The sequence below is a fragment of the Rhineura floridana genome, chromosome 9 (genome assembly GCF_030035675.1).
Source record: "Rhineura floridana isolate rRhiFlo1 chromosome 9, rRhiFlo1.hap2, whole genome shotgun sequence".
Classification (NCBI taxonomy): domain Eukaryota; kingdom Metazoa; phylum Chordata; class Lepidosauria; order Squamata; family Rhineuridae; genus Rhineura; species Rhineura floridana.
In genome coordinates this window covers 66,809,814-66,828,913 of record NC_084488.1, presented here as the reverse complement: position 1 = coordinate 66,828,913, position 19,100 = coordinate 66,809,814, and the positions used below count along the sequence as shown (strand labels likewise).

Genomic DNA, 19,100 nt, shown 5'->3' with positions numbered 1-19,100 from the left:
GGGTCTGCATGTACAACAAAGCCCAGAAAGAAGGCTTACAATGATTTTTAGGCATGGTCTTAATGAGCTTATTTCAAATGGCAAATGTTAGAATGGTGGGTGAATCTTACGCCACATTAAAAGATTATGCCTTCCAGCAGGTGAAAATGTTGATTGCTTTCAAGCACCATCAAGTGGTAAAGACTAATACTCCTTTTTGATCAAAAAGCCAGCATAGCCTGGGTAGAAAATTGACTGCGCTGCTAGTTTACCTCTGCTAAGATGTTTCCATTTATTGTGGTATGTGCAGCTTAAACCTGTGCATATTGACTCAACTATAAATCTCACTGTTCAGTAGGATTTAAGCTGCAATCCTATACACATTTACCAGGGAATAATCCCACTGAACTCAGCAGGACTTACTCTTACTTCTGAGAAGAGTCAATTTGGTTTGTTAAATCAGATTGTATTATCCTATGTTTTAAAATGGAATGTTACCTACTAAGCAGCATTACAGCATCCTGTTACAAATGGTTTTTAAATAAAAACTACATTAAACAGAATATATAGATGGGCCAGTGATAAGTATAAGCATAAACACATAATCTTAAGGCTGCAATACTGTGTGGTCCTACTGGGGAGTAGACCCCACTGAATTCCATCTGACTTCACTTCCAAGTAAACATGTCTAGGACTGGGATGTAAAGTATTTGCCAACCACTGATCTGTTTAGAGCTGTGGTTAGGCTCAAAGTGATCTGTTTGGAAGCTAACCACAAACCCAAACAGTTTGAGGAGGCTTAGACGGAGATGGAGCAGCAGCAGACTGCCCCCTTCATCTGTCTCAGTCTTTAGACCCCCTTCCACCCTGTCCCAAGCCAGTCAACGGCTAGTGCAGTGAAACTTTGGAAAGTGTATGTGTGTATGGGGATGGGGATCAGCTGACCTACCCACTATGTTTCTAAACACTCTGGTTGACCCACTCAGGGCCAGCTCCAAGTTTTTCAGATACCTCTGGCATGATGCTCTCAGCATATCCCCTTCTTTGAGTGGATCCTTCCCCCGTGCCACTCTCCCCACTACGATTCAGTTGCCCTGTCCCTTTGGGCCCAATCTGCACTACTGCTCAGAGAAGGCAATGCAGGCTCATTTTCCTTGCTCTTGTCTTTCTTTCTTTCTTTCTTTCTTTCTTTCTTTCTTTCTTTCTTTCTTTCTTTCTTTCTTTCTTTCTTTCTTTCTTTCTTTCTTTCTTTCTTTCTTTCTTTCTTTCTTTCTTTCTACATACATACATACATACATACATACATACATACCTCCCCATAGCCGAAGCTCTCTGGACGGTTTACAGCAACCAAAAACATTAAAACAAATATACAATTTAAAACACATATTTTAAAAACAATTTAAAACACAATTTAAAAATTTAAAACAATTTAAAACACATGCTAAAATGCCTGGGAGAAGAGGAAAGTCTTGGCCTGGCGCCAAAAAGATAACAGTGTTGGCACCAGGCGCACCTCATCAGGGAGATCATTCCATAATTTGGGGGCCACCACTGAGAAGGCCCTCTCCCTTGTTGCCACCCTCCAAGCTTCCCTAGGAGTAGGCGCCCGGAGGAGGGCCTTTGATCTTGAACGTAGTGTATAGGTGGGTTCATATCGGAAGAGGCGTTCCATCAGGTATTGTGGTCCCAAGCCGTGTAAGGCTTTATAGGTCAAAACCAGCACCTTGAATCGAGCTCGGAAACATACAGGTAGCCAATGCAAGTGGCCCAGAATCAGTGTTATATGTTCGGACCGTCTGGTCCCTGTTACCAATCTGGCCGCTGCATTTTGCACAAGCTGCAGTTTCCAAACTGTCTTCAAAGGCAGCCCCACGTAGAGTAATCTAATTTGCAGGTTACCAGAGCATGGACAACTGAAGCCAGGTTATCCCTGTCCAGATAGGGACATAGTTGGGCCACCAACCAAAGTAAGTAGAAGGCACTCCATGCCACCGAGGCTACCTGAGCCTCAAGTGACGGAGATGGTTCTAGGAGAACCCCCAAGCTACAAACCTGCTCCTTCAGGGGGAGTGCAACCTCTTTCTTTCTTTCTTTCTTTCTTTCTTTCTTTCTTTCTTTCTTTCTTTCTTTCTTAAAAAGATTAGAGGATTATTTAAAAGGAAGTTAAAACTTGAAAAAGAAAGTCAGTTCAAATATCTTCGGGATGCTTGGAGCTAATTTAAAACCACATTAATATAACCTGAATTAAAATGAATACTATAGATTAGCAAAGTTACAAGTCTCAAGAGCATGTCAGTGTGATTAATCTAAGTAGATTTAAGGGATCTAGAATTTAGGGTACTTCCAGATTATTTTGCAGGTGGGATCCAACTGCATATTAGCACGTTCAGGTTGTGCAATTACAGTGGATTTGACTCTCATGTACAACAAAGCCACTTCCAATTTAAAAAAAACTTACTTTTCAGAGTTAAGGAAAATAATGGGATAATGCACTGGAAACTCTGGGATAACAATTGGTTGATGTGATGTCATATAACCTCCCCACAAAAAAATCAGAATGAATGCTCAATAAACAGCTGATGTCATATTCACTAATAGGCGGAAAAAACCCTTGTGGTTTAAGAATGTTCCTATAGCCAACAGATATTTCTATCAAATTTTAAAAAGCAGGGAAATTGGGCAGCTATAGTGAATACACCAGGGGAGCAGGAGACCTGACCTCCTCTCTGAGATATCGTACTGCGCTACACATTTGTCAAAATGCAAACACTATTTGGGTTGGTCTTTCACAATCCAATCCTCTTCCTGTGTAGCTTGGAGGAATTTGGTAATATGCCTCTGAGCATATGGTGAGTGATGGCAACACCTGCAATCAGCCCAAATAACAGAAACAAGACATGTGATGTGCTGATCTTGTTATAGCAGGGAGGAAGCAACAATATTAAAACAGTTGATATAGTATAGACAGTGACTTTAAATATGTTTGATTTAAACCAGAACTATCATTAGAAGCTAAAATGATGAAACTGAGGTTATCATACATAATGAGAAGACATGATTCACTAGAAAAGACAATAATGCTGGGAAAAACTGAAGGGAGCAGAAAAAGCAGAAGACCAAACAAGAGATGGATTGATTCCATAAAGGAAGCCACAGACCTGAATTTACAAGATCTGAACAGGGTGGTTTATTACAGATGCTATTAGAGGTCACAGATTCATAGGGTCACCATAAGTCGTAATTGACTTGAAGGCACATAACAATAACAAAAATTGATTGTCCTTTGTGTTGTTGCTTTTACTACTTGTACTTTAAAAGCAACATAGCTGCAATGTAGTTTTCAGGGTAAAGAATTTGGAGGCCAAGCACTTTCACCACAGAATGTATGCCTGTCTTCACTCTCACATCCATGCACAGGGTCAGCATTTCTAACTTAGCAAAATGAGTTAACTTCAAATATCTATATATTTAGCCCCCACCTGAAATGAGATATTTAACGCCCCCCATTGCAATATGTAAATATTAACAGCGATATACGGAGTTGTTTTAAACCATTCATCTCCCTACTGCTCTTACAAGATATTAACAGTGGATTACATTATTTTTAAGGGCTATCAGAGGTCAGTCAACTTTAATCTCCAACCACTATCCCGAATATGAAGATAACAACACTGTACTACACTGCAGGATTGTTGTAAATCACTCTCTCAGTCCTTCCACTGCAATACGGGCATAAAATCTTAAATTTTACCCTCCCTCCATCTGCAACATGGAATGGCAGGGTTTTTTTTTCTCCCTACAAGAAGCAGTGCAGGGCAAATTTTTAAAACTAAGAAACGAACACAAAACAGCCCCTTCTACCTTTTGTGGGGTAGAAGGAGACATTGTCATTCCCACTGTAACGAGAGGCAGTCAAGGATTAAAATCAAAACACATACATAAACACTGAGAAATCGGGGCTACCAACAAAGTAACTCCTCTAACTCTTTTTTTAGGTCTATGGGCATCGTACAACCCACAATGGAAAGTGCTGCCTTCGACTGCGCGTGCGTGGAACCCATGCAGCCCCCCCCTTCTCCTCTCTCCGGTCGCAGCTGCCGGGCTTCCACGCAGGCGCAGTTATAGACAATTGTTACAAGGCAATTGGGGCAGGGGTTAGACTAGGTTGTGGTTCAAGTTGCGTGTCGGTTTGCGTCCTCTGGCGTATCCCGGATGTAAATGGTTCGGAGCGGTGTAGGTCATTTCCTTGTTGTGGTGCATATGTGTGGGAGAGGAGCGCGTTTGTCCATGCAACGTCCGCGTGAATTTCAGCTGGACAGGGTGGGTAGTTTTATGTACGGTACCTAGCAGTACTAGGCTTCGTCGGTATCTATTGCTCTCTTACTAACTGGAAACAGCGTTCTGGCCTTTCACTGTGTTTGGAATGTAAATAATCTCTGGTAGAAATAAAATTTCAGTAGGACTAGACTAGAGGAAGCCCCACATAGATATTAATGCAGTATGCTGCAGGGTAGGTTTTGCTGTGATTTGTGATGTAATTCTATGCACACTTATCTTGGAGTGACAGTGGGAATTCTGAGTAAACATGTTGGAAGTGTATATATATATTTAAAATAGTTATCTGTATTATTTATCTACTTTAGCGTTACATAGTTTGGGAGAGTGTATTTGAAAGAGAATGCAAGGCTTCTCTTATCTCTCCTCCCCAACCCTGGCAAATAGAATTAAACTATAATTAATTTTGCTGGACTATGATAATGTTGGAATGCCTATACTTGGAACCCAGGATAGCTTTGTTTATGTTTTTCAAAAGGACACTAAAATGTAAGTTCTTCTGAGGGCTGTAGGAGTTGTGGGTGCTCAGATCCTGGGCTATTGGGTGTTGGGGAAATACTTTTTTTTTTAACTGGTGCCTAAATGTGAATTTTAGTCTACTTTGGAACTGCACCTAACAATAAGTTATGCAAGAAATCTTGTTTACAGGGCCAGGTAGATGTGTAGTTAACTGAACAAGCCCTTGCTGATCTATATTTTTCTTCTTAAAAATGATTTAGCACCATTATTTGTGTGTGTCGTATTACCTTTTGATGTGCCTGCTTAGCAGATAAATGCCTGCATATGTGTGTCTATGCTGAAATGTGTGTTGGAATGTTCAGTTGTTTTAGAATCCTTACACTTTGTTTCTAAATACTTCTTTGCAGTAATAGATTTTTTTTTCCAAATAAGCATTTTGACCTGAAATATTTTTCTGAGGGATAAATAAGAGGAATTATTGTACTGTTAGAATATTTCACTGGAATTTGAGAACCAATCGGACTTGGAAGATGGAACTAATATGTACATCTATGACATGTGAATGTGGGGAAGAGCCCTCTGTGTACATAATGCTACTGGTTTCTTGTAGAACTTCATGTATCATGATGTAATGGGAAGCATCCATTAGATCCCCAAGTTTGGGTGTTCAGTCACTCTGAGAACATGAGAAGCCCCATAGGTTCAGACCAAAGGCCTCTCTACTCCAGTCACTATCCTGTTCCCACAGTGGCTAGCCAGATACTTCTGGAAATGTTAGGGCTGTTCAAATGGAGAGTACTTTAACTTTCAGTTTAAAGTTCACCTCAACGGAGACAATAACCTGTGGCTCCTTTATGAGGGAGTGTTGTGGAAAACTTAATTTGTAACTTCCTACTGTTCTGGTTTTTTGCTTATGTTCAGTTAAGAGGCCAAGTTTCATCTAGCTTTGTCCTAAATTGCTAGTAGTTCAGAAATTGAGGCAGAACTGATCTATATGATTTGGAAAACCTGCCGGTTGAGAGGTAAGTTCTGGTATGGGGAGTTGAAGTTCTAGACCATGAGTGGGGTGGTAGAAACCAAGGGAAAAAATGTAAAATTAAAACAGCCTTGTAAACAAAGCCCACAAAAGCTACTAGACTGTAACAAAAAAAAAGTTAGCCTGCTAGGGGCTGGCAGAAGGGAGAACTCCATCTCTCCTCTTAGCAGTCTGCTACTTTTCTGACTAAGCCAGAGGAGGAATGGAGTGCTATGTCCCTTTACCAGCCCACCCACTTACCTGCATCTGGTTCTGTACACTCCTGTGCATGGAAGTCCTTATTACCTACGGCTATCACTTGAGTGCTGAAATGCAAGGCTGTTATAAAATGGAGATCTATACCACTAAGGTTCTTCTGACATTTGACTTCTGTAAGGGCCTAGGTATGTCGCATATAGTGAGAGGTAAGTCAAAGGGATGTTATACCCTTTCCCTACATACCTCTTCTCTGCTGCAAATGTGCTTCACAAAGCCTGGGAAAATGTGGAAGTATCAAGCATTTTTCTGTTCCTCTTAGGCTGTCTAAAAACAGATTTTGCTGAATCAAGACAAGATGAATGGATCATCACTGCTGCTGCGATTTCCTCTCTACCGTTTTCTTCCCAGAAGGTTTCCTAATATTCTGAACAGTTTCTGCTGGAGGTCCAGCCCTGGATTTGCTTTTCTGTATGGCCAACAACTTAATTCATTACAACAGTATTGTTCAAGGAGGATGATATCTTTAAAGAGCTTGAAGACTGGCCTCCGTTATCCAGCACTATTGGAACAGCAATCACGGGAGCTCTCTGGGCAGGAGCAAAGACTTCTAGACAAGCTGTACAATGGACTAATCCAGGGTCACCGAGCCTGCTTGGCAGAAGCCATTACTCTTATAGAATCCACAAACAGTAGGAAAAAGGAGATTGCGCAGGTGCTCCTTCAGAAGGTACTATCCTACCACAGAGAACAAGAGCAGTTAAATAAAGGAAAGCCACTAGCCTTTAGAGTGGGTCAGTTCTCTTTTGTTTGCGTGATTATTGCTATTTTGATGATTTAAAACGTCTCCACTTGCCAGTTGTTAAGGAAATATAGTTTATTTAATTCTCAAGTTACAGAGGGATTGTAACCTATTAGATTATGATCGATTGTGCTATTTTGCACTATAATATTTTTGCATTGCTGAATGCCTCTGTTGTAAAACTTGTCCCCTGTGGACTATATCTAGTTAAGAGAATGTCATCCCCTAAAGGCCTGTTACTTGAAAGTGCCACCCAAATCGTGCCCTATGAACGGTTGCATTTTTCTGAATGTTCTGCTAACAGTTAGTGTGCTAGTTGTTGTTGTTAATTGCAGCAAAAGTAATATATTTTAAGTGGTATGAAACATAGTTGTATATAACATTAACTGCCTGTAGGGTAGGAAAAAAGTGAGCTGCTATAGGAGTAAGAGATTCCTTTCTGATAAAGATGCCATGTAGAATGTTAATTATCTTTTTTTAAAAAAAATCTAAATGTACATTATTTGGTAAGATTATGAGGACATTTGTAACCTGAGAGGAAAGAACAGAGCATAGATGATTGATCGCAGGTATGACTACTAGGTTTAGGTCAAAGCATACCAGCAAGGTTTAGTTTGGTCACTTTTATTTTAGTCATCATTTAGAACATTCTTATACCACCTTCCACATCAATCTTGAGTATGGTAATAAAAAACATAATATAATATAAAATAGATGCAACTGAAATTGGGTAAGAATACATTAAATCTTATACTGCAATAAGATGCCCACAATTACCTCAGTACACAAATATATTTGTAAGAGGTGCCAGAATGTCATCAATGATGGTATCTGCCTGAGTTTGGAGAGAAGGTGGTTCCACGTAAGAGGTGACACCACACTGAAAGCTCTTCCCCTGGTCGCTACCTGTTGAGGTTCCGTAACCATTGATACCACCAGGAGGGCCTCACCAGTAGCATGTAGTGTTCAGGTTTGTGGGTAGACAGCTTTGCACTAAAATAGATGTGACAGTATGTTGTGCTAGAGTCAAGGACTTTTATACTATTTAGGATTATCTGGACCTCCTGGCGCAGGAAAATCAACATTTATTGAATGCTTTGGGAAAATGCTTACTGAAAGAGGACACAAAGTATCTGTCCTGGCAGTGGACCCTTCCTCTAGCACTAGTGGTGGTGAGTATGTCTATGAAAGCATTACAGTAATACCTCGCATTAACGTACTCAATGGGACCAGAGCGAGTACGTAAACTGAAAATGTCCTTAAAGTGAAGCACTACCTTTTAAAACTTTTTTTATCTCTCCTTCATGCGGAGCCTCAAAGCCCTGCGCTAAAGCCTCTGCTGCTGCGCTGCCGCTCCTCTCAGCTGATTGCGATTGCACCTCCCAGCTGATTTGCGGTGGCGTGATCGCGTCTCTTTCCACCCCCGCGCTCTAAAGCCTCTGCTGCTGCGCTGCGTTTCTGGAGAAATACAGGCATATGGAGCATGTACATTATAGCAAGGCGACGTTAAGTGAAGTGATGTTAAGCGGGGTATGCCTGTACTTATCTCTTATCTCCTTACTTTGCTAGTTGCAGGGACCAGATTTGGGCTACTAGAGTAAGCTCTGTTAAAAATGGTAGGACTTCTGAGTGAGTTAATTTTGCTCTGTGCTCCATCTTGAAAGCTCAGCAAGAGTGGTAGCAAAATTTGAACACAGATGTAAGATTAATCGACAGTATAAATAACTAGCTTGAAGCCCAAGGACCATGAACAGAAGGCAGTTTGCAAAAGGAGACATTCCCATCCCTCCCCCCTGCAGCTTCCCCTCCCCTGAAAAAGCCTCTCTGGGGGTTGTTTTTTGGGGGGGGATGATGAACACTATGGGATGGGGTGCGAGGACTACTGGGGGAGAGAAAATTACCCCACATTTGGTAGAGGACCTTTGTACAAGTAGAACTTGCTGAAGGGCTATAATTTGCAACCTAGTTCTCAACAGAATAAGCCTCTTTAATTGTGACATGATTAAAAGTCTTGAATGGCTAAACTGTTATGAAACTCTTTTGTTCAATGCCTAAGGCTCACTCTTGGGTGATAAAACACGAATGACTGAGTTGTCGAGAGATATGAATGCTTACATCAGGCCCTCTCCAACCAGAGGAACGCTGGGTGGTGTGACACGGACCACAAATGAAGCCATTCTGCTGTGTGAAGGAGGAGGCTATGACATTGTTCTTGTAGAAACAGTAGGTCAGTGAAACTTTCTTCCATTCTATGCAATCCACAGCATGTTTCTTTCATTATTTATTTTATTACATATTAATAGTTTATTACTTTCAAGGAGCTCAAGGTAATGTAGAAACATGGCTCCCCCCCCCCGGTTTTATCCTCACAACTCTGTGAGGTAGGCTAGGTGAGAGACAGTGACTGGCTCAAGGTCACCCAATGAGCTTTGTGGGCAAGCTTGGTCTCCCAATTCCCAGTCTGACATTCTAACCACTACACAACATAGCACAGTGGTTCTGCTTTGGGTTGTGACACACTGAGCTTAGAAGAGGGAGAGAATCCAAGTCTTACGTGCAGCTGAATCAGTGCTGCTTTGTGATAAAACTGGTAGGGAACTGGATCTGGCTGGTGGGCCTGTTAACAACAGGTCACATTTGGCAGGTGGGTGGAGTTGCCCACCTGATAATCATCTGACATCACAATGACATCAGGTGACCTGTCTGCCTGTGTGGTTTTGAACACAAAAAAGTGTGCAGTGGTTCCCAAGCACCAACAAGCAGCTGACAGTTGGCACTTGGGAAGCACTGTACTTCTGATCAGTGGTACCTGCAAAACTGCTTTTGTTGAAGCCCCACCTTTACCTGCCTTACACCTGACATATTACGTAAAGCAAGTCAGAGTAGCTTGGCCAAAACAGCCTGTCAGGCCTGATTCGACCTGTAGGCCAGAGGCTCCTTATGCCTGTGATAACACATTGCTAGAGAAACTGGAACTATAGTGCTCCATCAAGACAATGCAGTGAAACTGAGCCTGCATATGTGTTTTAGGGAGGATGTCTTCCCTAACTATATTTGGCAGATACAGTTTGCCACTTGGGTGTTTGTGAGGGGATAATAATTACTTGGCCTAGGCGAGAGTGAATTTAATACAGCCTACCATCATAATGTGAATTGACTTCTTCCCATTCTTAAGAAGCATGGACGTTTTGGGATGTGAGCTCAGAAGTTTATTTAATTGCCCTTCCCATAAGTCTCAATTGCTGAAGTCTCTTGGATGCTCTCCCCCAATCTTCCGGTAGTGTCTGTTAACCTGTTTTTTTTAATTGTCCTTGTATCTCCAAAGTGAGTGGTCAATTTCTGCTCTTGATCCTCAGGTGTGGGTCAGTCGGAGTTTGCTGTTGCTGATATGGTTGATATGTTTGTATTGCTGCTGCCACCAGCAGGAGGTGATGAGTTGCAGGTACTGATGCTGCATTTGGCAAAGGTCTAAGCTTCACATACCATAACCATAGAAGGCATCCAAAGGTATCCTCAATCATCCTGGCCTCCCAGAACCAACCAACAAAATATTAGTCAATTTTTACAAGATTTGCTAGTTTGAAGAGGGGATGGGGTAACCTTTGTGCCTCTGAAAAACCATTATAATACAGTTTGAAATGGGCAATAAGTATGCAGAGTGCTTCCCAGATTTACTTTGCTTGTCCTTAGAATAACCCTGTGAAGATAGGAAACTCTTGTTATACAACTCAGGCTAAGAGTTATATCTGTCTATGGCTGAGGTTTCCACAAGGTCCAAATCTAGTATGGCTTTTAAACAATGACTTTTACTGTTTTTGGAACCCTTTGCTGGCATGCATTAGTATTAATTGTTTTACCATCAGATACCTCTATGCACCTGCATATGTGTTTGTTTCATATTAGATATCTGAACTCAGTGGTCTCAAGAATCAGAAAGTCCTTTTAAAAGCTCATGAAGATTTGTGCAACCTGTCTTCAATTATCTGGTACTGGGAGCTTTATTGGAAAGGGCAACTAAAAAGCTAGTTGCTCTGTTTCAATATGCTCTATGGGTGTTTGAAGGAGATGTTAACTGGTTACAATCAATGCCTCTGAGATTTCCATTATTCTTTTGCTTGTTCTGCTCAGGGTATCAAGCGAGGTATAATTGAGATGGCAGATCTTGTTGCTGTAACCAAAGCTGATGGCGATCTAGTTGTGCCAGCAAGACGAATTCAAGCAGAGTATGTCAGTGCTCTGAAATTGCTCCGTACTCGCTCAAAGGTTTGGAGGCCAAAGGTTGGTAAATACAAAATAATATTTTCCTCTTCAGTCAGGAAAAATATGAGACACAGATGAGAGAACATAATACTATAGAAATTACTATAGCTGGCAAAGTAGTAGCTTTTAACTGCCTGGTTCTCCAAGTACTAATAAAATTTTCTTCCATATTTGATGCCTCACCAAAGACTCCTCCTGAGCAAGCTTAGCAGTCATGGAATGAGAGGGGAGATCCTCTTGAGGATCAGGAACTAGCTAGAAAACAGAAAGCAGAGAGTAGGAATAAATGGACAGTTCTCCCAATGGGGGATGTAGTAAATGGAATCCCCCAAGGATCGGTATTGGGACCCGTGCTTTTTAACTTGTTCATAAACGATCTAGAGTTAGGGGTGAGTGGTGAAGTGGCAGTGAAGTTTGCTGATGATACTAAATTGTACAGGGTGGTTTAAAAAAAAAGGGATTGAGAAGAGCTCCAAAAGGGTCTTTCCAAACTAGGTGAATGGGTAGTAAAATGGCAAGTGCAATTCAATTTAAGCAAGTGTAAAGTGATGCATATTTGGGCAAAAAACCCCACTTCATTTCCTCTGTACATTCATGGGGTCTGAATTGGCAGTGACTTACCAGGAATGAGACCTTTCATTGATAGCGGATTGATCAGTGAAGATGTTGATCCAGCAGCTGTGCATGACAGCTGTGAAAAAGGTGAATGTCATGCTAGGGGTCATCAAGAAAGGGGCTGAAAATAAAACTTGCTGTTATAATGCAGTCATATGAAGCGATGGTGCGACCACACTTAGAATACTGTGTACAGTTCTGGTTGCCTTGCCTCAAAATGGATATTATAGAATTGGAAAAGGTTCAGAAAAGGACAATCAGAATGATAAAGAGGATGGAGCAACTCTCCTATAAGGAAAGGTTACAACATTTTAGGTTTTTAGTTTAGAGAAAAGCGTGTAAGAGGTGATATGATAGAAGTGTATAAAATTCTTCATGGTACGCATGAAGAAAGTTACATTTTTCTCCCTCTCTCATAACACTAGAACTCGTGGACATCCAAAGAAGCTGAATGTTGGAAGATTCAGGATAGGCAAAAAAATGTACTTCATGCAGCATATAAAACTACGGAATTTGTTCCCACGAGAGGCAGTGATGGCCACCAACTTGGATGGCTTTAAAAGAGGATTAGACAAATTTATGGAGGAAAAGGCTATTAATGCCTATTAACTCTGATGGCTGTGTTCTATCTCCACTGTCAGAGGCACTATGTGTCTGAATTCTAGTTGCTGGAAGCAAGAGTGGAGAATGGTGTTGGCGTTCAGGTCCTGCCTGTGTGCTTCCCATAGGCATCTGGTTGTCTACCGTGAGAATAGGATGATGGACTAGATGGGCCACTGGTCTGATCCAGCAGGCTGTTCTTATTTTCATGTGACAGTCCTATAACTAATAAGCATTTCCATGATATATGTGTGCATACAAAGTTTTTAAATTTACGTTGGTGTCCCTAAATGTTGAAAGCTTTTCTCTTCCAGAAGTTACATGCTTTGGTTTAACTCTTGCTCCAGGTTTGTGCACATAATTGTTGAAATTTCATTTATTTTATTTAAAGAAAGTGTATACCACTGGTCAATAAAAAAATACCACAAAGTACTTATGTGACTTGTCAGGGGAATATTAACATCTATATTTCTATTAATGATAACAATATTAATCTATCCCCGTTGCTAACATTGTAGTAACTTATCTACTGTAACTCCAAACACTCTTTACACTAATGTCCTGTCCATTGGTTTTTTACCTTCAATGTATCTTTCCAACCATCTCTTTACATCTTACTTACATTTACCTAAATCTAAAACTATAAAGGTAGCATAACTAACAACTAAAAGTAAGAGCAGCAGAAGACAATTTAAACAAAGGACAATAAATCAACTTCCAAGAAGTCAGTGGAATAAATATGGGAAATATTACATTTAAAAGGTGATGAGCTAATGCCGTTTGAACGTCTTGAGGGAATTCCACGTCGTAAGGGCTACTGCAAAAAAAGGACTCTTAAAAATGATGGTAAAGCCTGATTGTTCGAGGGTAGCACCTTGAACGGAGCCTGGAAAAACTGGTAACCAATACAGCTACTCAGAATAGGTATCATATGCTCATAACTGCCTATACATCAAGAGTTAGACAACCATATTTTGGATCGGTTGATATTTTCAGACAGTCTTCAAGGGCTCACCCAGGTAATTTTAAAAATAGCAGCAGTAGTTTACATTGTGTATTGGGAATGGAGAAGGGAAAATTGACTTATCGCTTGATGCTATTACATTGGGTTCTAAAGTCTGTCCCAAGATAGGTAATCAGTCGGTCAGATTTATATTGTTTGTAGCCAATGGCCATTACAATGTAACTCTCAAAACACAAACAGGACAACCTTAAGAGTAAGTTAAAGATATAAATCTTGTAAAGTTCCCCAAATCATTTAGATTAAAAATCCCTTGGCAGTCAACACTGCTAGTTTGAAAAAAAGTCACCCATAACGTTCTTGCTTGGGGCATATAAAGCTATCTTACCGGTAACAAACTTGTCTAACTTGGCCTGTCTAATGCAGGTGCCTTGGTTTAAAAACTTTCTTAGATGTATAGCATTGAGTATTGGGTTCTCAGGGTCTTTGTATTGTCTTAAAAAGTTTAAAGGTAGCTCTTAAGTAATTGAGAACTCGTGTTTTGGTCAACCTGGTAGCCTTAATTTGTTCTATATCTTAAAAACATCTGTGTGTATGGTCTCAATTTGATAGGTAATACGAATCTCTGCCAATACTGGAGAAGGCATCTCTGATATATGGGATAAGATGACAGAATTCCGAAACCTTATGCTTACAAGCGGCGAGTTGGTTGCCAAACGGAGGAGACAGCAAAAAGTGTGGATGTGGAATGTAATCCAAGAAAGCATGCTGGATTATTTCCGGAGTCACTTGGCAGTGAGAGATCAGATTCCACTTTTGGAAGAAAAGGTTGTCAGTGGGATTCTTTCTCCAGGGCTGGCTGCAGACCTACTGCTTAAAGCTTTTAAAGAAAGACCGTAACACGTAATTGATATCAAATACATGTATATTACAGACAACTTTCTAAGGCTTGAATTGTTTTTCTTCAGTCAATTTGCAGATTTAACCTGGCTCTAAATGGACATCAATCCTATTTATTTACAGAATAGGTTTGCAGTTGTGATGGTACACAAGGGCCTCATGCAGCTGTAGTACTGTCAGTTGCAATTTCTGTGTAATCTGTAGGAAATACTAGAATACTGACAATGAACACAGTCATGTCTTGCCTCCATGATCAGTATTTGCCCCATCATCTTCATTGGTAGAACCTTCCAGCTGTTTGAACTGTATTAATTCCAATTTACAGTTAAAATGGTAGAGCAAATTACACTTTGGTGTTGTTGTTTTCGCTTTAATTCAGAAGAGCTTAATTCTGTTTACACAGCACCTCTAAGGTTATATGAATTAAAAGATCGTGGTTGAGATCTGTGTGTGTACAACAGGAGAGAAATACTTTGTGCTGGATCAGGCTTTGTATGTTGTATGCATGGTGACCCTAATTCTTGTGATAATTCTAAGGTTGTGCCAGCTGGCATGTTTTAATGCCAAGACTTCATGGGACAATGGCTTGATTTAATTATAAAAAAGGAGACATAGTACAAAGACCTTGGAGGAGAAAACAATGCAAGCTAATGATGAGCTTCCACTAGAAAAGAAACTGCTCTAAAGTACACCACATTCCTGCTATTTTACTACTGCTGTACTACACCCACATAATCTGATTTTTCTCTTAAATGCGCAGCTTGAATGATCCATTGTCTGGCTGTTATATGGTCAGTGTTGCTCTTATTAGGAAGTTTTCTCCCCCTGTATATCTAATCTACACTGGTCTTTTGTAAGTCCATTACTTCCTGTAATACAAGCTCGGGTAGCCTTTAATATGTCAAGCCCTTCTGCATATTGCTTCCTTATTTCTGTAGAACTGCCATATACACTTTCCCTTTCTAATTCCTTGCTCGTATAGGGAATAGTTATTTCTCCTCCCATCTTGCTTTGCACATTTATTTTAATTTGGACTCGTCTTTTTCATGCTGTGCTAAGGTAAACAAGGCGCTCTTAAAAAAAGAGAAAGCCAAGTTCTAAATTATTGGTTAATTTTTATTTTACTTTTTTTAAAACTAAAGTCAGTAGAACACTTTTGTGAAAATGTAGCCAGGTAATCTGTTGAAAAGGAACCCAGTTTTTTTTCTTTTGGGGATGGAACAACAGAAATGACACAATAAAATCAAAGTTGTGTGCTGTTGTGACTTGTCTGAGAGCCCTACCTTGAAGTTCATTTAATTCTGTTTCTTAAACATTTCAAAACTATTTTGCTCAATACCATTTTAGTTCATTAAGTTGCACTATGGTGTGTTGGGGACAAATCATAGTTTCAGTTCAAACAACGTAACAAGCTGTCCAAACTCATAGCCGTGCTATGGTAGGGGGAGTGTGTGAGCCCAAGTTTTGCTTTGTTTTGTTCATGTGAAACTAAATTATGTCCAAATGTAGCCAATATCTTGGAGATTGGTTGTGATTTTAATCTGTTAATGTTTTTATATTACTGTTTAATGTAATTGTATATTCTTGGCTGTACGTCACCCAGAGTGGTTGGACAACCTCCCAGATGGGCAACTAATAAATTCAGTAAATAAATAAAAGTGCCAGAATGTTCAGCCACCTTTTTGTTATGGAAAGAAGTGCTGATTTTCTAGAAATTGAGGCACAACTTAAGTACAACTTTGTATAAGGATTTTGATACAATCACTTAAAAACAAAGTCTTGTTGGCAGTTACAGCCTGAACTAATCATCTTCCATTGATAGATTCAAGCAAGCAGAGTATTGCAGATTTTAAAAAACTTTGAATATCAAAGGGATAGATAACCATGTTGGGGGAGCAAGCTCCAGAGCAGCAGATATATTCCTCTGCTGCAGCATAAGCAACAAAGGCTCCTGTTGTCCCTTAAACATGTTTAATGTGGCACTAAGCTACTGTAGAATAGAGTCCACCAGCAGCATGTTGTCCTCAGTGGGCAGGTATAGGCACATGGGTGTAAAGTAGGGAAAATGGTATTTAGATGGTGATGAAATGTAAAGAAGTATAGTCTGCAATAACTCAGTTAGAGCTTGCCTTCAGACTTCCCAGGAGGATCCCTCCGCCTGTGCAGCCTCTGAGACGGGCTCCCGTCTTGGATGAAACTTTTTCAGTTTTAAATCCAGTCAGAAGGGTCTTTTTTGACTGGGGATAATTTCTTCCGGATAAGGAAGAAACGTGAGATTTCCCACACAGCTTTGTTGTGATTGTTGGAGACTGGAATTTGTCAGAATTGTCTGTGAAAGAAGGTCTTCCAGCAGCTTGGACGGAGCGAGGATTTCTAGCTAGCTCAGCTGAATAAGTGACCCGTTTTTTTTTTCTTTAAAGAAAAACGGACTAACAGGCAAGCATTCTCCTGTCTACGCTTATTACTTATCTATACAGCTAAAGAGATTTGTCAAAGAACCAGCAATTAAGAAAACCTGGATGAGTCAAAACTTTCCTTCTCTTTTACTCACGGAACTAAGGGGGAAGAAAATAAAAATAGCCTATCTTTTTTTTATTGCAAAAAGCTGACATGGAAAATAGCATTATAAAGATTACAACGGATGAGGGGTTTCTGATTGGAAGAGAAAAGAAAAATCTTTTTGATTTATAAGACTTTTGTGTAATATATGTCTGGGACTATTTTTTCTGATCTACTTTTTTTTTTGACGAATCTGCTCATTCTTTCTGCTACTAGTTATTTGGACGCTGTAAACTAAAGCTGTTTTTGCACTTCTGGGCATATAAGAGATAAGGGCTGTCTAGAGTGTGACGCCAGTTGGTTTGCAAGATTAACTCCTTTGTAACTGGATAAAGAAATAAACTGCTCTTTGCTTGGGACATTGAAAATTGAAGGAGTTTTGTTCCTTTGGCTTTAAGAATGACAATTAAGAAGATCATGGATGTACAAGAAGGGACTTTATCTTTAGACATGTTTCAAAACTAATGAATGGGATTAAGTCAATAAAACAAGAACTGAGAAATAATAGTCAAGCGTTGAGAATTGAATTTGACGAAATGAGACAGAAGCTGAAAGAAATTCAGGATTCTATGAGAAAGGAGAATAAAGATAGATCTGGAAAACCAAAAAAGGATGAAAGAGAAATTAAAGGCAAGGTTCAAACTACGGAGATTGGATTAAATATGGACATGGAAAAAGATTTGGATTTCCTGGCTGTGATGGATCCTGGAGACAAATATTACGGTTTGGAACTCAGCACTGTCCCTGAAGGAATTGAAGAGATTGGAGATAAAGATATTATCGGTTCAAAAAAATTCCTGGACTGGAAGGATTTGATGGAACTTGAAATGGAGAAAGTTAACAGAATTAATCCCTGTTTTGTGTCAATGGAAAAATCTTCAAGAGATGTGCTAGTGTATCATGTAAAAAAGGAACAGAGATGCGGCTTTGCAACAATACTTCAGTGATACGTTCGGAATTGATGGCAAGAAAATATCTGTGATAAAGGAAATTCCTATCAGACTCTTATTATATGACTATGACAGCAAGATTATGGGGTGCGTAAAGATGGAAGATGGAAGATGGAACCAATACGGATAATGGAAGAAGAGCGATTTGAAATTATTGGATTTAGTAGACTTGATGAGTTGGATTAATTGACATGTTTATCTAGAAAAAAAATTGATGGACATATATCTCAAGGATTGGAAACTTCTCTTTGACTTTTTGTGGAAGAATAAAATGATATGATGTTAATGAGATTTGAAACCAATTAAGATAACCGCTGGAGGAAGGTGATTTTATAATCTATTAAGAGACAGGCTTGTTATATATTATAGATTTATAGCTGAACTACGACAAATCGGAAGTCAATATTTTTATATATTTTTTCTTTTTTTATTGTATTAGTTATTGATTTGTGTTTTTTCTTTTTGTATTGTTTTGGTTTTGAAAATTTGAATAAAAATTAATTGAAAAAAAAATGGACTGCCTTCAGTCAATTCTGACTTAAGGCGATCTTATGAATAGGGATTTCATGGTAAGCGGTATTCAGAGGGGGTTTACCATTGCCTCCCTCTGAGGCTAGTCCTCCCCAGCTGGCTAGGGCCTGCTCAGCATTCCACAGCTGCACAAGCCAGCCCTTTCCTTATCTGCAACTGCCAGCTGGGGGGCAACTGGGTTCCTTGGAACTATGCAGCTTGTCCATGGCTGCACAGGTGGCAGGGCACGTAATCCCTGAGCCACTCACTGTAGGGTGATCTTTAGCTGGCCCTTGACACCCAGGAGACACGAGCGGGGATTTGAACTCTCAGACGCTGGACTCCCAGCCAGGCTCTCCTCCCCACTGTGCATTGCAACTGTTTGCAACAGCAATAATTGGTGACAATAATCATATAATGGCTGAATAAATTATCTCCTGTGGCAGTGCAGGGAATTCTTTCTATTCAGACGCAACAAATAGAACATTTGGCCCTCCAAATGTTGATTAACTACAGCCCCCATCATCCTTGGCCATGCTTGCTGGAGCTGTTGGAAGTTTGTAGTTCAGCAACGTCTGGAGTGTCAAAGGTTCCCCACATCTGGCCTAGACTGACCTGTTTGCCCTGTGTAGAAAGTGGAAGGACATTGCTGGCAGGTGATTGCATAGATCCCATCAGAATATGAGTAGGCAAATGAACCCTTCATGTAGCTGTCCTGTGAGAGTGGTGCTAGGATGGATATAGGGACAGAGTTTGCATTTGGGCTCGTTGCAGGGCCTGGCCACTGTGTTTCTGTTCCATGACCTGTTAAGTTTAGGGAACTGCTTTCTTGGTTCCACGTTCAGAGGGTTTTGATGGTGTCTGCTGCCTTTCCCAGGCCAGACAATGCTTTGAGGTATTAAGACAAATGGAAGAGGATGAATCATAGCACTGTAG

At 40.2% G+C, this 19,100-nt stretch overlaps 1 protein-coding gene across 3 annotated transcripts; it reads left to right on the top strand.

Annotated features, from left to right (window-relative positions):
• Positions 1-4,121: 4,121 nt before the first annotated feature.
• MMAA (metabolism of cobalamin associated A) lies at positions 4,122-18,017 on the top strand. 3 transcript variants are annotated; one of them, XM_061584784.1, is made up of 7 exons: positions 4,122-4,302; positions 6,330-6,801; positions 7,859-7,981; positions 8,866-9,036; positions 10,166-10,251; positions 10,938-11,087; positions 13,858-18,017. In XM_061584784.1, the coding sequence occupies exons 2-7, from the start codon at positions 6,366-6,368 to the stop codon at positions 14,143-14,145; spliced, it is 1,254 nt and encodes a 417-aa protein (XP_061440768.1). In that variant the 5' UTR covers positions 4,122-4,302; positions 6,330-6,365; the 3' UTR covers positions 14,146-18,017. The 3 variants fall into 3 exon arrangements, with proteins under 3 accessions (XP_061440768.1, XP_061440769.1, XP_061440770.1); XM_061584785.1 differs by lacking the exon at positions 4,122-4,302 and adding an exon at positions 5,241-5,798; XM_061584786.1 differs by lacking the exon at positions 4,122-4,302 and having other exon boundaries at positions 6,651-6,737.
• Positions 18,018-19,100: the final 1,083 nt, after the last annotated feature.